Below are 18,886 nucleotides of genomic sequence, written 5' to 3' on the forward strand. Positions count from 1 at the left end.
AAAATGTGTGTGTAAAATAGAGGCCTTGGTGGAAATAATTACAGAACATTTGATGCTATGCTGTTAAGTTACATACTGCAGGTTGAATATAGCAACTTAGCTTGCTGTTCTTGAGCTACATAGCAATTGACAGAAGGTTTACTTATAATTTTGAAGTAAATGGACCAAAACTGCTTGTTAAACTGGGAAAAAGAATAATTGCTACTTACAGTGCTTGCAGAAAAGGGTTTTTTTCTGTTTATTTTCCGAGATTCTTAAATTCTAACAGCATAGCAAAGTTTGAGTCTAGTTGAAATTAAAAACCTCCTGTAACCTTAAGATTTTTTTTATTTGTTGACAACTCTTACAAGCATGAAGAAGAAGTGCTCTGGACATTTCTAGCAGTTTACCGCTGGGAAACAGATTGGGACTCCTCAGTTGAGGAGGTGACTTTTATATTTCCAAAATGTTCTTTAGTAAGTGCAAAATGGTGATCTGGGCTTGGCTAACTGTCTCTGCATAAGAAGCCAGAATCCCATTCTCACTCTGCCAATATTGTATTTTGTCCAGTGCTATGGTAACAGGAGCAAAAGGTTGTAAAAACATTCTTTGCCAGAAAAATGAGCAGATGCTTCTCTCAGGACACACAGGGAACAAATCTACTTAATAAGAAGGGACTGGTTTTGATTTTCAGATTTCAGAGTGAACTTTAACTAACTTTCTTTCACTTAGTGATGGTGGTTTGTTTAGTTAATCTCTATCATGGGTCACTTATGACTGGGTATCATTGAGTGTTGCCACCACCTTCAGCAGGTGAGTTGTACAACAGGTCAACTTTAATTAAGAAGAACATGGGTATCAAGAAAAATCAGCCTGCTGTGGCTTGCTTCTCTCTTTCTGGCAAGCGTTTACGGTGGCAGCAAGGAAGAAGTGTGAGTTGTGTGGGCTGTTGTGATTTGTCAGTCAGACAGGAATATGTCGGTGTCTGGTCGTGTAATGGGGTGCAAATGTGCATTTGAAGTGGTGGCACTCTGGCACGTGTGTGGCATTGCAGGGGTCAGAGACTTGGGCCTTTAAGTGGTTCTGCAGTAGGCAAGGGCAGCTGTCCTGTTTGTTTTAATGCAGGAATGAGGGACAGACTAGGCAACCTTCATGGAAGAATAAGGGAAACCTCTTCTGATTCTTTCATTCTGTGCTGTAGAGTGATCAACTGCCACTGCAGCTCACCCAGGTTCTGATAAGTTAGCATAAATCTCTAGGTTTTGGGATATGCTGCCAGGGGTTCTTTTGCCTCCTACAGGAATATTGTATATTGCACCTGTTGTGAAAGTTTCTTATTTTGATCTGTACATTTCATATAAAATAAAGTATTTTTTTACTGTTCTGTCAGATTGTGGGCATGGATATGAAGACAGTTCATTTCTTTCATTATGTCTGAATTGGTAGCAGCTTTTAAAAGTGCCAAGTAAGAATAATTTCAAATTTAAGGTTAACTGACCATTGTGAAGGAATCTGTGTAATCCAAGTGTCTTTATTTCCTAGAAAAGGAAGAGTGACTATGCAAATTCCTGCCCCCTTTTAGTTTAAACCCTCTACATGCTGTCTTTGGAAGGCATACTCATGTTACCTGACAGCAATGCCTCTTTACTTCTCTTCGAGTTTTTTTAGCCATAGTTACCAAAGGTAGTTAAATTAAAGTATAACTTCTAGTGTGATAAAATTTTGGGGCTTGCTCATGTGAGAAAGTAGAGAAAGTGAATAGCAGTTGAAAGACTTGTATTAGTTAGGGTGGTGATGTGGGAAGAATTCTGAGGATAACAGGACTGCATTTGCCATGGATAGGCAGGAAAGGCTTTCCAGCAGCTTGCCTTCCTTGAGCTACTCGGTCTTTTTGAGTGCCGGAGGAAGTGGGACGGTGCCGCGGAGCTCCGCGTTGCTGTGGTAACTGGTGTGGGTGTTATCTCCACACCTGCCAGCCTCTCTCGGGAGCTGTTGGCCGAATAGGGTGTGTATCTCCCCGGCTATGCTGCAATTACACCCTGGCAATTACAGGTGTCCTGCACCTATCTGACTGTTTGGAGGGGTGCGTTAGGTTGTAAGCTGTGATGGTGGAGGCTGTGGCTGTGTGTCCTACTTATCTTTCCTTGCTGTGAGCTTGTGATGTCTGGCAGTGGACACTTGGAAGCAGAATCTGCTTCTGCTGCCACACTCTGCTTGTGATTCTAAATCAAAGCCATTAGTTGACCTCAATCACTGCTATGTAATGAATTTATTTGAGAATTTATAGTGGAAGGAAGAAACTGGCAAAATAGGGAAATAACTCAGTTGTTACATAAACCCCTGTGACTAGATAATATGTTGTAAAGCTGAAGTAGATATCCTTTCTTAAAAATGGTAGATTTTGTCAGATTTCAAGAGACAAACGTCTGTTCATCTGATATTGATAGTGGAGAAAACAATTTGTGCAAGAGCATTTTTTTGTACAGCAGAGTGGAATTACTACATGATCGTAGTTTTTACTTGTGAAAGGCACTTTGCATATGAAGTAATTTTTCAAATGCTACCACTTGCTTTATTTTTATTAAGTAATTGTAAAATTAAATTTTAGTTTATCAATGATTTTGACTCCTAAACTCAGTGAAACCTCTGCATACTAAAGCATCCTTGGTGAGTGAATAATTGTAGAGCAGCCGGTATATGAGATAATAGAGTTAAGCCTGTCGATCTTGGCTGTTTCTGAGGTTCTTAATTCAGTGCATTTCTATTGGCCTAGCCTCTTATGGCCACAAGTGCGTTGATACCGTGTTGCTGTTAAAGCCAAAATTTGCCTTGTCTCTGGAACTCCAACAATAATTATGTTGTTGCAGGAACTGGAAAACGACCCACTTCTCTCAGCTGTGTTATTCCAGAAGAGCTACCAGAGAGAGGTGAAACCTCCCCTGGTTTCCCAGAATGAGCAGGGGAGTAGGTTCCATCACTGCTGCTTCCTCTCGACCAACAGCAAAATCTAATGCTGTGCAGCAGTGATGAGCAACTAGTAACATAACCACGTATTAACTGTGTTTTAGATGTAAATGCCTTTGGATGCTGGCATGCCGTTCTTGTGATACAATTTGTGATGCATCATTTTAAACTGTGGTACTGCTGCCTTGAAAAAGTTTTTTATAACCCTGTCTAGAAAGTTTGTTTGAATACATCATGCCCTGTTATTTTTGCATAAACAGGACTTTGGCTCTGTTCTCAAGGAACAGGAACTTGCAAGGTCTGATGAGAGCAGGGCATTTGTGTGTGAAAACTGGTCTGCTGTGCTTGTGAATGTATGGAAATAAATACAAAGTTTGATTCTGGTGATGGTTAAGGGAAACAGATGACAGATTTGTTGCAGTGATGCAGGCAGTATGGAAACAGTGGTGCAGGTGATTAGATGTCAGGGAAGCTGTGCTTGTCCACAGCTCCCGTTTGCTGTGGTTTTCTCTTGGGTAGAGTAGGCTGATATTGCTGTCACAGATCTCAAACCAGTGAGCTAGTTTTACCCTCACTGGTGGCCTTGAATGCAGTATGTATTTTAAAAAGCAGCTTTTCATTTTAGGAGGGTAGGTTCTGTGTGTATTTCTTTGAAAGGTAGCTTTTCTAGCTGTTAATCAAACCTACATTTTGAGGCTCAGCACAGAACTGAAAACATCAAATAAATTTACGGCAGTGAAAACAAAAGACTGCAATTTAATGCAAATGACCTTGTAGAGACTGCAGCAGATTATTGACATCGAGTTTAGGATAGCTTAAAAGTTAGGCAGTTGCTCTTGTAATCAAGAAATTCTAGTGACATTTAGTGAATCATTACAGTTTTTTAATAGTTTGGAAAACAGAAATACTTGATGTCAAAGGCTTTACTGGAGTATGAATGGTAAGAGTATATTCTTCAGCTAGCATGCTTGTTATTAGTGTGCAGATAAATAATGATGAATTGTAATTATAAATTATTTGTTAAAAATGGGAATAACTTTATATATTAATATTAGTATAATAAGATGAATGCAGTTAACCTTGTGTTTGGAAATTACTTTTTAAAATACCACATTTATTACTTGCTCTTTGAGTGTTGTTTGAATTATAAAATCTAGTGGTGGTTTTGATGCATTCTTAATTCTAAACCCAGTATATTCTGTAATGATTGTGTTGCCAGTGTTCCTTACACAGCTTTGTTGATTACTGTGTGATCTCTGATCAAAAGATCATGTGTTTTCCAAAATGTAGGGCATACAGAAGTCACAGTGCTATGAGAATAGTCCTAATCCCATTATCAGTTGTAAAGAGAAGAGTTTACTTCAGTATGTTCACATTTTAAGGTGTTTAAATTTTAAATGCACTTTGTGTGAGCAGGAAGTTGCTTTCATGTAGGTGTTGAGTAGAGCTTTGGATACAGTTGTGGAGAAAGGTAGGCACCTTTCAGCTTTACAGACACTGATCAAATGGGATGGTTTGGGTGCTTGACTGTCCTCTGTCTTTGCCTGGATGGTCCACCCACAACTGAAGCTCCCTTTAGTGCTGATTCTTAGACTGTGTCTTGTCACTTCTGAGAGCAGTTCATTAATAAAAAAAGAGTTGTGTCACTAGGAGACTTGAGATGCTCTGCTCCTTTCTTCACAGATTTGACAAAGAGTTTTCAAGCAGATTACTTTAATTATAGTTAATGTTCAGGTAAGGTCATGCTAAAATTATTGTGAAATAAAAATATTCCGTCTCCAAACTCTAGAGCTACCATTGCTACTAATTTGTAGGCCAAATTACCAGTCTCAATGATCTTGTTGCTTCCTGTGTTCATGGTCTCAGTGTGCTTTGCTGCTCATGTTTTCTTTTGGATGCAGAATAATCGAAAGCTGTCAGAGAATTACGAGTGGGTTTGTGGCAGGGTATGTGTGGAGAAGTGTTTCCCATTTGTGTCCAAAATGTTGTTTGCTTATGTTGCCTAACATTTGATTAATTCATAGTATTTAGGGTGCAGAGTATGTGTAAATGGGCAATGACTATGAGCTCTTCTTAATTTTAAAAAGAAGGTGTATGCATTTCAGTAGGGTAATCAAGCCATGAAGCCAGCCTTTTGTCTTTCTAAAATAATAACAGAAATAATTATATATGTATTCATTATATAATCATGAATAAGCAATTACATAGAGACAAGACCTTTGCACATGGAGATGAATAGTAGAGAGAGGATGCTATAAAAATTGACAGGAACAAAAAAAAATTCTACTTCCAGCTCCAGGTACTGTGCAATTTTGGTTTTATTAAAGAATAGGTAGACTGAGCTTTCATGTGTACTAATAGAAAAGATGGATTGTTCTGCATCCAAAAGGGAAATTTGGGGTTTTTTTGGTGCCACAGAAATAAGTGCCTTCGAGCTCTATGGCCCTTTGTTTTTTCTGAAACTCTGGGAGAGCTCATTTCCTTCTGTTCTAATGTGTCAGTGATTGCTTCTGCTTCTTTGTGCCTGTTTTCTCCTGTGTGTTAGAAACCAGCTCCATAGGAATTGGTGGGTACATGCTTTCTGTCCTGGGAATGAGCAGTTCCGGCGCTGAAAGAGGAGTGAAGGATATTCTTTAGCAAGTATTTAATGAGGCAGTTTGTTAAAACAGAAAACTACTGTATTTTTAACTGACAGTTATGTAAGTTTTTGGCATGGTTTTGACTTAATTATTGGATTAATGATGCTCAGTTTTCTTCTCAATCATTTTTTGTAGTTCACGGAAGGACCTCAGAAAGCACTTGGATGGGCTGAGCAAATGCCATCTGTGCAGTTGAATAAAGTGTGTAAAATACTTAATTATGTATGAGGCTTTCAGTAACTTCAAGGAATTCAGCAACAATTAAAAGGATGATATAAGAGCTCAATCTATTTTTCACAGGAAAACTGAAGTGGGCTTTGTCAGTATCACAGTTGGGCACATTTTGTACTGAATAATGGAAGCTTGTTGAACTCTAGCATGCAGCTTTTGTTCTTGAGGCTTCTTGAAGCTGATGCAACCTCAGCAGAAACCTGAGGGGTTCTGCTGGCTGGTCATAAGACAAATGCCAGCTTGGGTTTGTGTTAACAGTAATTAAAAGAAACAAATGTTACATCCATTCAATGAAACTAATCTTCTGTCTTATTTTTAAAATTTTACCATTACTTTTTCATCACATATATGAATTTCACTAAATGCTACTGTTTTGAACAATAGCAAGAGGTGTTCTATATATTGGGGAACTGATTAGTGTATTCTGGATATACTTTTTTGTGTAGTTAGTCTGGTGTCACACTCTTCAACCTCAGCTTCCACTTTTATGCCTAAATATTACAGCATAAATCCCTTGCACAAATCCCTTGAAGAATTGATTTCAGTATGAATTGAGGTTTTTTCCATTCAGAACTCTGTTTGTTAAAAAATGTGAATGACAGTAGCCTCAGGAATGAAAAGCTCTATTTTTTCGCCCCCTTTCAATTCAACATTAAGTATTAATCTTGGAAGAATTTTTTGTTGTAGTCATATTGATATTAAAAGCAACAACTTGTGTCAGTGTTCTGTAATAAGAAACACAGTTTCTTTCTCAACTCATAGGTTTAGACTTTTTGGCTTATCCAGTAGAATTTGTGGAAGTCTTGTTAGCCCAACTGCAGAAGTGTGAATTTCCAAGTTGATGATGACTACTGGATAAATAACAATTTATTTTTTTTTATTGAAGCAGGAAAGAAACCTAGCTACAAGAGCCAACTAAAATGCCAGTAGCTTTTAATGTTTCCTTTCATGCACCACTTTCAGACCTGTCTTTATGAGCTCCTTCCAGTTCATAGGAAATGTATTTTTCTTTTTTAATGTGTTGCTATCTTTGAAATCTTTTCTTCTAATTTGGTAGCATTTTGAGCATTTGGTAGCATTTTCTTTTATCTAGTTTTACCTAGTTGGATTGATGTTTTGTAAATCTTACTGTGGGGTTCACATTGCTTCCCATATTTTTTCTTTGTAGAATTTTTCTATCCATTAGTAGCTGCTTTTCTGTACAAAATTATTCAAGTTCTTAACAGGGACATAACAGACCTTATCACTAGGATTTGGCTGATCACTCTTTGGGTGGGACAATGCCTTAAATTCTTGGTTTCTTTCTAGCCCTGCATTTTATGCTCTATATGCATGTAAGAATTCCTTTTGCTAATCATACAGCCAAATAGTTTTCTCATTTTGGATACTTTACTGCATGTTTTATTTTCTCATCTGCCCCATTCAAAATTTGTTTCTTCTTTGTCATCTGTTTTCTATTGTATTAAAGTTGGTGTTTTCTTAGGCAGGAGAATAAACATTGAGACATTTAATTCCTAAAGTAAAAGGATATTTTATAGAGTTAGCAGTCCAGGCTATTTCTTATTCAAATCTGGTAGTGTGATTGTGCAGTGTAAATGGAACTTCCAGAGTGGGAAGAAGAAGTGATGCCTGGGCTCTGCATCCTGACATGAAAAGTAGTCATACTTACATTTACTGCAGGTTGAATTCCACATGATTTCTAATGCTAGCAATTTGGTTTATACATTCTGATAAAAAATGAGATTTATTTTCAGGTGAACATTTATGATCGTTCCTGAGCTGTTAGATTTAGTGTCCGTGTTGGACTGGCATGTGGAAGTGGAAACTGTTAATAATTCTCCAGTGTCTGAAAGCAAGCACACACTACTGCCTTGTATATGTAAGACATGGCTTTTCTGACTGCCTGTGAAGTGTGTGCATTTGTAGCTGACTTGAGTGACTTTGATCTCCTGCTATCTAAAAGCCCCAGTTTGTACAGTCACTGTAGTCTGTGCTGCAGCTCTCGGACTGGATTCATCCTGTGAAGCATTTCCGTGTAGCTGATGCTTGTTTTGTTTTCTGGTGGAGACAAAATAACTGTTTCAGTACTGGAAGCTTCCCACAAAGGGAAAACATTCTCCGGGAGAGAGCTGGGCAGAGCCATGGCTGCTGCTGTGTCCCGGTGCAAGGGGAACCACTTCCTGCTGCAGCGGAGGGCGGCGGAGCAGCTCCCAGCAGTAGCTGACACTGTCCCCAGTCCATGTGTGGCTGGCAGGAGCATCACATGAGCTCTCTGTGGTGAGTCAAAATGGTGCTCTTACTGCTGAGAGCAGGAGAAAAGGCTGCTGCCTTGTGACTCACATGAACACCTGATGTGTGCATTGTGTGGAGAAAAATGGTAAACAGAATAAATGCTAAGCTGTTGCCTGGAAATTCCATAACATGAGCACAGAAGACATGATCTAAATATTTCTGTTTAAGGCTGTGAAGATGACCTAGCTGTGATACTCAAGTATTTTAACACTGTGTGAGAAGTCAAAGTTACAAGTTTGAGGTGGAGACACAGCAGCATTCTTAACACAGTTAATGGAAAAATATTAAGGGAAATATGGGACACTCAACAGTTCTGGTGAAGAAAAAGTATAGGTAGTGGAGGGCTGGAAAAACTGCAATGATGTTCCAGCACTTGTTCCTTTTCTAGCAAGCTCAGCAACTCTGGATAGTTCTTCCCTCTTTATTAATGATTGTATATTTCCTTGTGTTTCTCTGGCTATGCAGCGGTTTGGATGAGGCAAAACTTATAATTTGGTTTATGGATCAGATGATTTTCATTTGGGATGTGCCTCCTGGTCTAATTCACTACAGCAGATGGAATGTGCGCTTTGTGTTGGAGACATCTGTGACAGGTACTGCTGATGGGAGTAGATCCTGAGTCTCCATAGTACCATGACAGTTGCTCAGACCATAATTCACTGAGTTGCTCTGCCTTTTCTTTGTGGCATCTACATAGTTTTACAAGGGGTAGTGTTTGCAATTTTGCATGTCAGGGAAGATAATGGAAGTGACCGGAGTTTAAAACAACCATTTGTTTCTAAAGTGAGTTATAACTAGGTCAGGTACTTAGTCTGCCATGTGGCCGTGCATAGACTATGGAATGGGTATGTTAGGTCTAGGAATGAGAGGATCCCTGTGCAAGCAGTGTTTCAAAAGTCTTGTCTGTCAAACAATAGTTTTGATTTCTTAAATTTATTATCCATTTAAAAAATACAGATCAAACTGATCTAATGGTTGAAAGCATTGCTTTCCTAAGAGTTATGTGTGGATACATGTTATGAGCCTGTATTTTTTCATAGGCATGCATAATTTTATGTGTGTGAATGCTAAAGGTACTTAAAAACTGAAATGGAGAGATACTCAAAGGTCTGCTTCATGGCATTTAACTTAGGTCAGGGCACTGAAAACACTTGGTATCAGTGCTTGATCATGCTGAACACAATGCTTCTGAGAACTGAAGGGCTTTGAGGACTCTGGTTAATGTACTTAAGTATCCACTGGAACAAGATTTTTTGTTACAATGAACATAGAATATGTTTCTCTTGTATTTGATATTCTTCACAGAAACAGTATTCCATAGGTTACTGAAATTACTGTAGAGTCTTAGCAGTTTGATTTTTTTTTTTTCTTTCACTAGAGAATTTTGGTAGGTATGGATGTTGCATTTTGTCTGCCTTACACTCTGATGTGAAGCATACTGACTGGTATTTTGGTGTTAGGAAGATCAGGAGTATCAGAACTTAGACTGCCAAGGATTATGTTTGAATTTTGTTTACTGATAACTTGAAACCATTATCTTATTAGCAGAAATCCCTTTATTTACATAGTTACATACTCAGTGAGCACGGCAGCATTGGCAAGCAATGTAATTTGGGGTCCGTGTGGAGTTTAAATAGGGATCTTGTTACATAGGAGCATAGAAGATACCGTCTCTGGAAATCTGCTTATCAAATTAAAAGATGGATTTCATGCTAAACACAACTTACCATTTCAAGTTAAAATTTAACTGACATTTATTGTTATATTTCCACCGGGAACTTAAGATTTTTGTAAGTATTCTAGAGTTTTTACTATTTCTGTGAGTCATAGAAGTTTTCATCTCTTGAAAGTTTTCAGGGTAAACATGATTGTTTTAAAATGCTGTCACTAATTATTTTTTGTTCCTTTGAAATGGATGGACAGTAGTAGGTTCAAATAGTCATTTTAATTTGAACAGATTCTTCACAGGAAGAAAGTTCAAACTTCAGTTTTGCTGTGCCAAATGTGAGCGGAGTTTGCCTCAGAGATTTTCGGGTTCTGCAAAAAACAGTTGTGATCAGCTAAATACATGAATTAGACACATCAATCAAATGGGGTTTTGTGCTAATAACAGTTCCAAAGTAGTTTATAGTATTGTTTTATGAGATCTTTAATGCATTTTGCATTTGAGAAGTCAGTTCCTTGTTGGTTGGAACTGGGGGTGACTTGAATTTAGCTAGTAGGTTGCATTCCTGGAAGGACTAGCTCTGAACATGGTTTCATATTTGTACTTCTTTTTCTGCTTATAAAACCATAGAGAGGCTCATAATATTTAAAATTACAGGTAGTTTTCCTTTTGTTCTCAAACACTTAGCCTATTAATGAAAAAATACTGTGTTTACTGGATTATACTCAGCTCTTCTGGATATACAGTGTACTAATGGAAATCAGCATTTTCTGCTTCTATAAATAGATTGGCAGCAGCTGCAGAGCCAAACAGGCGAGCTTCTGGTGATTTTTATTATTGCCATTGAGAAATTGTTTGAATGGCTGTGGAGCGTGGCTGCTGCAGGGGAGTGTGCAGGCTGAGCTGGGGCTGTGAGCAGGGAGGGGGGAAGAGTGTATTTACAAGCCAGCAATGTGAGAATAGAGGTGAAGAGCTTGATGTATCTTCATTTGGGTGTCCTTAAGCTGAGCTTCAAACTCTTTTATGTACAAGACATACTACTCAGCTGGTTAAAAGTCATGAGTTCTTACAGGAGATCTGAGGATATAATTTTTCTAACTTCTTTATTGTTGAATATAAGGCAGCATTTATACTTGTGCTCTTTTGGAGCATATCCTCATACTGTGCCCTGAGAGGCTCCTAAAATTTTCAATTCCTTCTTCTGTTGGTCTTGTTTTGTCTTCTGCATGGGAGAGAAGCACGGTGAGAATGCTCATTCCTGCCCCACTCCTCCTTCCTGCCCCATCAAGGCAGCTCTTGTAGGAACTGGAAGGAGCAGCTGCTGCTCTGCTCCTTCCTAGCAGATGAGGAACTGGTAGCAGTGCAGCCTGCTAAGCTAACTGGCCAGCTAAGATACCTGTGTTGTTTATGGACACAGGAAGTTGGCAGGAAAGAAAAAGTATGCAGTGTCTTTAATCTGAGCATTTAATTGAAGTCTTGTGCCTGTGTTTACATGTATGGGATTTTTTTCCCCCATGAAAGCTAGCAATCTTCTTTTAAGAATCTTAGTACAAGGTCTTGGGAAACATAGTGAGCTCTAGGAATTGTTTTCCTGAAATACAGGTATGCTTACTTTCTGTGCTTCTCAAAGTCCATATATTACAATGGATGCTAGATTCAGCTTGTGCTGAAAGATGTGAAATGACTTTATATTCCCTCCTTAATAACAGCACATTTCTTGGATCTTGATACCCAACCTATGTGGAGAATATAAAAAGCCAAGGAAATAATGAAATACAGTCTAATAATGACAGGTGCGAGTAGAGAACATTTATCAACCGTTGCTTGAGAAACAGCACTATCAGCCTGTAAGATGGCTAAAGATCACCTAAAAGTGAAGTTCACTGTATACTGAAGCCTTGAAAACTGGAAAGTTTCTTAGCATCTTAGTTGTATATTTTACCAGTGCTTTAATCTGTATTCTTTGTACTGGACTACTTTTTAGTGATATTAACTATTTTCCAAGGAGGAACACAGAACCCTAGCAATTAGATTCTTAGCTTATTGTTTTTAATGCTGATTGAAATGTATGTTTTTAAATTCTAATGGATATCTTGTCTGTTGATAGCCTAAATACTTTTAGGTGCTTTACTACTAGAAAAATGGATCATATTAATTTTTCATAGAAGAAAGTATTCACGATGTGAAAAATTACAAGGCATGTTCAAGAAGAAGACATGGACTTACTCTTTTCAAAAAGGATTCCTCTCACATTGTATTCAGCTACCATCTTATGGGAATAATTATAGTTCATTTTCTGTGAATGACTGTTTGTAACAACAGTGATTAGGAGATTGAGGATTAAATTATTAGGAGAGATAAGGAATATGGTATTTGGCAACTCCTTGTAGGCTGTTAGGAGTTATAAATGAAGTACCAAGTTTAGAAAAATTGAACAGTTGTAAACTGTATAAAATTTAGGATAGGTGTCTCAGAGTGCTTTTCAAGTAAATTGCTAAAATACTGAATGAGAAGTTGAACTTTTTTCAAAAAAAATCCAAGTATATTTCAAGAAGAAAAGGAGCTTAATTCTTCCTAGAAAGTGTAGAAACTCTTAAAATACAAAGGTAGTAGCTTTTGTGGAAAAATAGTAACTTTTATTTAGAATTAGTTTGACTTGTATAATTCATTGTCTGTAAAGAGAGACAAAAAGATTTAATTCCAAGAATCTTTGTGTGAAAGACTTCATACTAAATAACCCTTTTCTTTGTGTTTTTCAGTCAGCAGATAAGCAGCGAGCCCTGGAAGAAACCAAAGCCTACACAACGCAGTCCTTAGCAAGCGTAGCCTATCTGATCAACACTTTGGCCAACAATGTTCTCCAAATGCTGGATATCCAGGCATCCCAGCTCCGGCGCATGGAATCTTCAATCAACCACATTTCACAAGTGAGACTTTCTTCTTTTGCCTTTGATATTTCATAGCAAGTAAAACTCTGAACTGACATCTTGTGAGCGAGAAGAATTTAAAACAGAGGATGCATTTCTTCTCGTACTCAGTCTGGGATTGGGTCTCATCATGTGATTCTATACCAGTGTTAGTATGAGCATTTTACATACCAGAGCAGGTTAAATGCATTCTCAGCCAGATTATTGTTTGGAGAGGGGGTCATTCTGCATAAGCAAAAAGGACAGAAAAATTGCTAATGGTAAAATGAGAGTATTATGTTAAGAAATATGAAATGGGTGGTGGAAAACAGTACTCATCATCTTTTTACTTTTTCTGTTGCTGTAATACTGGCATCTAATGACAACGGCATAGATGACAAAAAGAGTTTGCTCCTGGCTTTTTTTAATAAAATGTACTTTGCAGTGACATGAACAAAAGCCAAAAGTAATGTTTCAATTTGTGTATGGCTGCAAAACTCCTGCCATTGCTTGCAGTTTTTCTGAGCAGCAGTAAACTAAGCTACTATAATCAGGAACCCAGCTTCAATCACCACATTGATGAGAGAATTAGACTGCCAAAATGGGCTGAGAATGAATGATATATAAAAATGGAGATTTACCAGCCAATGGTGGATTTTGTGTCCAAAACCCAATTCTGGTTTTTGTGTCTGTTTACTGTATATTTTGTGTCTTAGTTGACCAATACGTTTTGGCTATTAGTGTTTCTTGATCTCCATGCAATAACATAAATTAAAATAAAGAATAATGTGTTATTTAGAAAAGTATTTGAAACTAGGCGCTGTGTAAGGTAGGAAATAAATGGATGAATTGGATCTATTTGAACCAGCAAAATAAGGGAATAATTTTATGCTGGCTTAGTGGGCTGAATTGCCTCTGATTGGGTCAGAGGAATCCCAGGGCAAGTACAAAGAAAGAGGTGGGGAGGATTTTCTCTTTTCATAGGGCTGTGCTATCAGATTGCTTCAGTTGTCTCATGGATCTGCATCAAAAATTAACTGGAAGTTTGACTTCTTCTGCCAGATGCTCCATGTTAATCATTATGTGAACAAGTAAATTCATTTTTTCCCCCTGAAAATGTTATGAATTATCCTGTGTATGCCTGTGTGCTGTGTCTATATGCTCTGTGTGTGTATGTGCTTCCTCACAGGCTAGTGCCAGCTCACATGTGTTCCAGCTGTTGGAGAGCCTGATGCAAAAGACAGTATATTTTGCATTTCATGAATGTGGAAAATTCAGTTTGTCAGACAGCTTCTGTAAAGTAGCTTTTGTGGAAAGAATCATAGCATTTTAAATTTTTTCCTCCTGAGAAGGTGACATTTATGCAGATTAAGAGCTAGGTTAGATTGTCTTTGACCTTTATTCAATACAGCTAGTTATTTAAAATAGAGTACTAAATTAGCAGTACCCCAACACTTAATGAAGATGTATCTGCAAAATTTCATAGGTTGAACTTGAACAACCAAAGAAAAATCTGTGATTTTTTTTTTTTAAATACTGCTGTAAAATTGAAAATCTTGTTTGTTTGGGGGGATTTTTTGTGTGGTTTGTTTCAGGTTTTATGAGCCTGAATCTGTACGTAGGATGCTCCCCAAATCTTTATGGAAGAAATAATATCAGAGGGGCAGACAGTATTTAAATTTTGGATATTTCATACATGAAGTGTATTGATCCAAGGAACTTTACTAAATTGAGTTAATGTTTGGAAATGGCTTTTTCCCATAATACCAGTGTTGTAGATTGGGTGTTATCTGCCTTAACTTCCAGGGTTATTTTTCTTAAAAAATATATTTTACACAGTTTCTCTAGAAAGAAATAATTTATTTTCAAGAAATTTGGTTCTACTTCTCCTGAAATTAGCCTAATCTGCAGAAGGTTTCCTTGGTAATTATGCTGGGTTTAAAGTTTGGTGAGCTTTTTCTAACAATACTGAAAATGCATTGTGGTGTAATACCTCACTGCCAAGTCAGGATTTCAGTCAGACTGACTTGAAATGAAGTCAGTAACATAGAACAGAAAACAGGTTGGTAATTACAGATGGTAAATTAATTTTTGCATTAAATGCTTTGGTCAGTAGGTCTTGGTATTTAAATTTGGAAAACAATATATGCAAATTGTGATATCTTGATGGAATCCTGCTTTTAATTCTTATTTGGGATTCCACATAGGCTCCAAAGAAGGGAGCAGAATCATTTGATGCTTGGTATGAAAATTTTTCCCAAAGTGCTTGTTTTGTACAAGTAGCTCAGACTGGGAAAGGTGTGATTAACTTTGTAAGATCTAATACTGATTCTCTGTTCATTGGTAGAATGCCAATTTATATCCCTTTCTGTGTTTCCTTCTAAATGCCAGCCTAATCAAAGAGCTGAAAAGGAAGCTGATAATAATTTGTGCTTTTTCAAGTTGTGTATAGGTTGTGAATACGGAAATTGTTACTATTGAAACTATTTTTATGGAAGTGATTAAGTTCTATTAGTTTAAAAATTAGAATTACTTTGGTTTGGTCTGAAAGCTGATGAGTCTATTCTTATTTGCCTTCTTGAACCTTGTCCAGAACTAAATGATACACAGTGTTTCATATTTGACTACGAATTTAAATCTTAAATACTGATCATATGTACAAATATTTATACTTGTTAAAAAAATTATCTTGCAGCTTTCAAGTTAGCAGTCACTGTGAAATGTTACTAACGTCCAAATTCTTTAAATTAATCTGGCAGATTCTCAGGTTTTAATATTTGTATGATGAGAAATGTTTTTTCAGGTTTAGCAAGGTCATTTTTAAAACTGCTGCTAGTTATATAAACAAGCACATTATCACAAAGATGAGTAGTAGTGATGAGTTTTCTCCAGTGGCACTGTGTGGTGGGGAGGTGTGCTTACATCCTCCCCTTACAGAACTGGCTGCCATGCTCTTGGCTCTGAGAGCAGCCTTGGATTCTCTGCAGGCAGCAGCTGCTGCTTAGCTGGGCTCCAGCAACAACTGCGAGCTGCTCAGTCTCTGCAGGGAAGTTCACTTGGACTTTACACTGAGAAGTCAGTGAAGGTTTGTGACCTTTCTCAGTTGTCTTATTCTTGCAAGGCACAAGAATAGCAAAACACTTTAAAAATGGTGATGCGAGGCCAGTTTTGCACAGGGCTTGTTACCTGTTTTTCAGCATTTTTATAGTATTATGATCTCTTTTTTGTGTGTCTAAATTACATGCAACTTGAGACAAATAATGTCACATTAGGCATTTGCTAATTTTAAAGTAATAATCCTGTTTTCAAGGTAATTTGCAATTAGTTTGAATTGCGTCAAATTAATAAGTTAAATCAAAAATAAAAGTCCAGCAATACTACATTTAAGCAATATTTTAGTCTAAGATTTTTGAAACGGAATTTTAAAAGCTTAGACTTCCAGACTGACAGTTAATTTATAAATTTAAATTAGAATTTTTTGAGAAGAAGAAGAAATTAAGGCTTCTGGAGACTCTTTTCTCTGAAATTTCACTATAATTCAGACTTTCAGCATGCTTGTGGTCGTGATTTAGTCTCAGCTGGCAACTAAACACCACATGGCTGCTCACTCAGTTGCCCCTACCAGGCTATGGGTAGAAAATCAGAAGGGTAAAAGTGAGAAAACTTGTGGGTTGAGATATGTACATATCTCTTTAATTATGATGGTGTTAACAATAATATAGAAAATTGATATTTAAGAGAGAACTCAAACCCAAGAAGAAAGGCTGCAAATGAAAGCAATTGCTCAGCAGGAGCTGAGTGCTGCCCAGGCAGTCCCCAGGCAGCAGTGCCCAGCCAGGCTCCCCCAGCCTGGGGCTGCAGACCATGAGGCCGTGTGGAGCATTGTCCCCTGGGTCAGCAGGGCCAGCTGTCCCAGCTGTGTCCCCTCCCACCTTCTTGTGCACCCCAGGCTGCCCAGGGGTGGGTGGGATGGGGAGCAGAAAAGGCCTGGACTCTGTGCAGTCGCTGCTCAGCAGAAACTAAAACATCCTGGAGTTATCAGCTCTGTTCACAGCACAAATCCAAAATACCGCCCCATACTGTGAAGAAAATGAATTCTGTCCCAGCCAAAACTAACTTAAGTTAGTTAAATGCTAACTTCATACTTTGAGAAATTTTGTTTACTGGTAGAAGAGACTATTTCTCAAAACTCATGAGTTCTGTGGCTTTCAAGTGAACTTGTAAGTAGTGTTAAGTTTCCCAGAAATTATTTCATGGGGATTTTTGTTTTAATATTTGCAGAGCTTGAGACTGGCTTTTTTGAATTCAGTATGAAAACCTGATGTTTCAAAATGGCCAGAAAATTCCTAACAGAAAAAAATGTGGTGGTTCATACTTATTTTTCCCCTCAAGCTCTCCCTTGGCTATTGCAGGGATCTTGGAAGGCATATGAAAAGATGATAGTAATGAGCCTAACCTCTAGCAAACTGTCACATAAAAGCTTTTGGCAAAGCTAATGGAGATATGTGAAACAAATTTTTAAAAGCATAATAATGCTGTCAGGTGTCCAAAATTTCTTTTTAGAAAACAGGGGTCTAAGTTGTAGAAGGGCAGAGTGTATCCCATCTGCTTTTCCTAACAGAGTTTTCGAGCCAGGTGTTTCATTAGTCCAGCTCTAACCCCAAAAACTTCTCATTAGAACTTTCTAAACTGATGAATAAACATTTTGGTGCATTCTCCTGTCTTGATAAAGGATTTATGTTGGTACTGGAGGTAATAATTACCAGTGTGTTGAGGATAAATGTTTTCATTTTCTTTAGTAGCAGGTTAATCTTTGTTACCTCCTCTACTAATGGAATACTGCAGTGTTCTTTGTGCTATTTTATGGGTGTATTATGATCTCATGACTTCCATAGTCTACTAAACAAGAAAATGAAGTGTTTGGAAAGCTGCCAGCATAATGCTTTTCAATACCATTTTAGGTATGTGGACCAGAATTAGGTGCAGTTTATATACATTTAGTCATTCTGTAGCTATTCAAGTTAAAAGAGATCATAATGCAAGGGAAATCCCACTACATGAGCTTCAGGTTTTAATTAGGTTTTATGCACTTCATTGTTTGTTACTGTAGTCATGCCTCATGATCACCATAGTCCTTAAGGAAGCTGGTTGTACCTGTGGCTCCTATTGAAAACCCACTCTTCATTCTTGGAAACAGCTTTGCACAGTGCCAGGATACCATTGCTACAGTAACATGAGCACTAAATATCTGTGCTTGCATTATATTAGTAGATAATTACATGAGAAAGTACTGAAAGAACATACTCAAAGTTGCAGAGTTCTAGCACTTGAAATAGGAAGTGAGAAATCATCTTGCCAATCCTGCACTAATAGCTTTCTTTTTGATTTCTGGATTGAAATTAAGGCTCTGACTGCAATATCCAAGGCATGATAATGGTTTTGAAGGACCAGATTCAGACCCATAAGATTTTGATGTTCCAGTACATCCTGAAGTGCAGCTGCTGTTGCAGCTGAAGTTTTCTAACATTCTAGCAAAATGCTATCAGGGGCCTGTGAGACAAAGAGCATACAAAAGTCATGTCTCTGCAGTTCTCCAGTGACATGGCTAGACCACAGATCAAGTCTGCAGTAGAGATTGAATTCATCAGTGGTGCATCAGTCATGAGACTGTCCTCCCAAGCTGTTGCCATCACATATCTTCAGCTTCTTAAGACAGTATGTGCCCTCTGACTGGTGAGATGAGAAGTCTGTAGACCATCTTTTCCAGAACGTGTGTTCCTATTCCCTATGCTGCAAAAGCTAAGGTCTAGCCCAGAGAAGGAATAAAAGCCTGAGATGGAAGATGAAATCTTACATCTTCCCCTGATGCAGAATGGTGTACTTTAGGTACTCTGGCCTGGAAAATGTTGTTGTGCTCTGTTTGCACTTGTGCTTGTACCATAAGTACAGCACTGTAAGAGATGTGAAGATCTCACCTGCACTGCTGTATTGGGGGTTGGTCCATAGTTCTGGTCATCTTGGGAGCTTCAGAAAGGACCTTGGCAAATTCATTGGAGAGTGGTTTAGTTATTAAGTAGCTGCAGAAATATATGTGTTTCTGTAGCACTGCAAAATTTATATATTGGTCAAATCTGGGTGGGTTTTTGTGCGGATGTCCCAGACAGTTTAACTACCCCTATTAAATTCATTGTGCAACCAACTCGAGCTTT

At 37.9% G+C, this 18,886-nt stretch overlaps 1 protein-coding gene across 10 annotated transcripts in view; it reads left to right on the plus strand.

The window, feature by feature from the left end:
- ABI2 (abl interactor 2) overlaps nt 1-18,886 on the plus strand; it is a 64,137-nt gene that overhangs the window by 13,623 nt on the left and 31,628 nt on the right. For all 10 annotated transcript variants that reach the window (XM_059853248.1, XM_059853240.1, XM_059853244.1 and 7 more), the window contains exon 2: nt 12,531-12,698. In XM_059853248.1, coding sequence (XP_059709231.1) covers nt 12,531-12,698 — 168 coding nt within the window. The remainder of the gene's footprint in view (nt 1-12,530; nt 12,699-18,886) is intronic.

The sequence above is a fragment of the Haemorhous mexicanus genome, chromosome 8, assembly GCF_027477595.1.
Source record: "Haemorhous mexicanus isolate bHaeMex1 chromosome 8, bHaeMex1.pri, whole genome shotgun sequence".
In the NCBI taxonomy this organism is placed as follows: Eukaryota; Metazoa; Chordata; class Aves; order Passeriformes; family Fringillidae; genus Haemorhous; species Haemorhous mexicanus.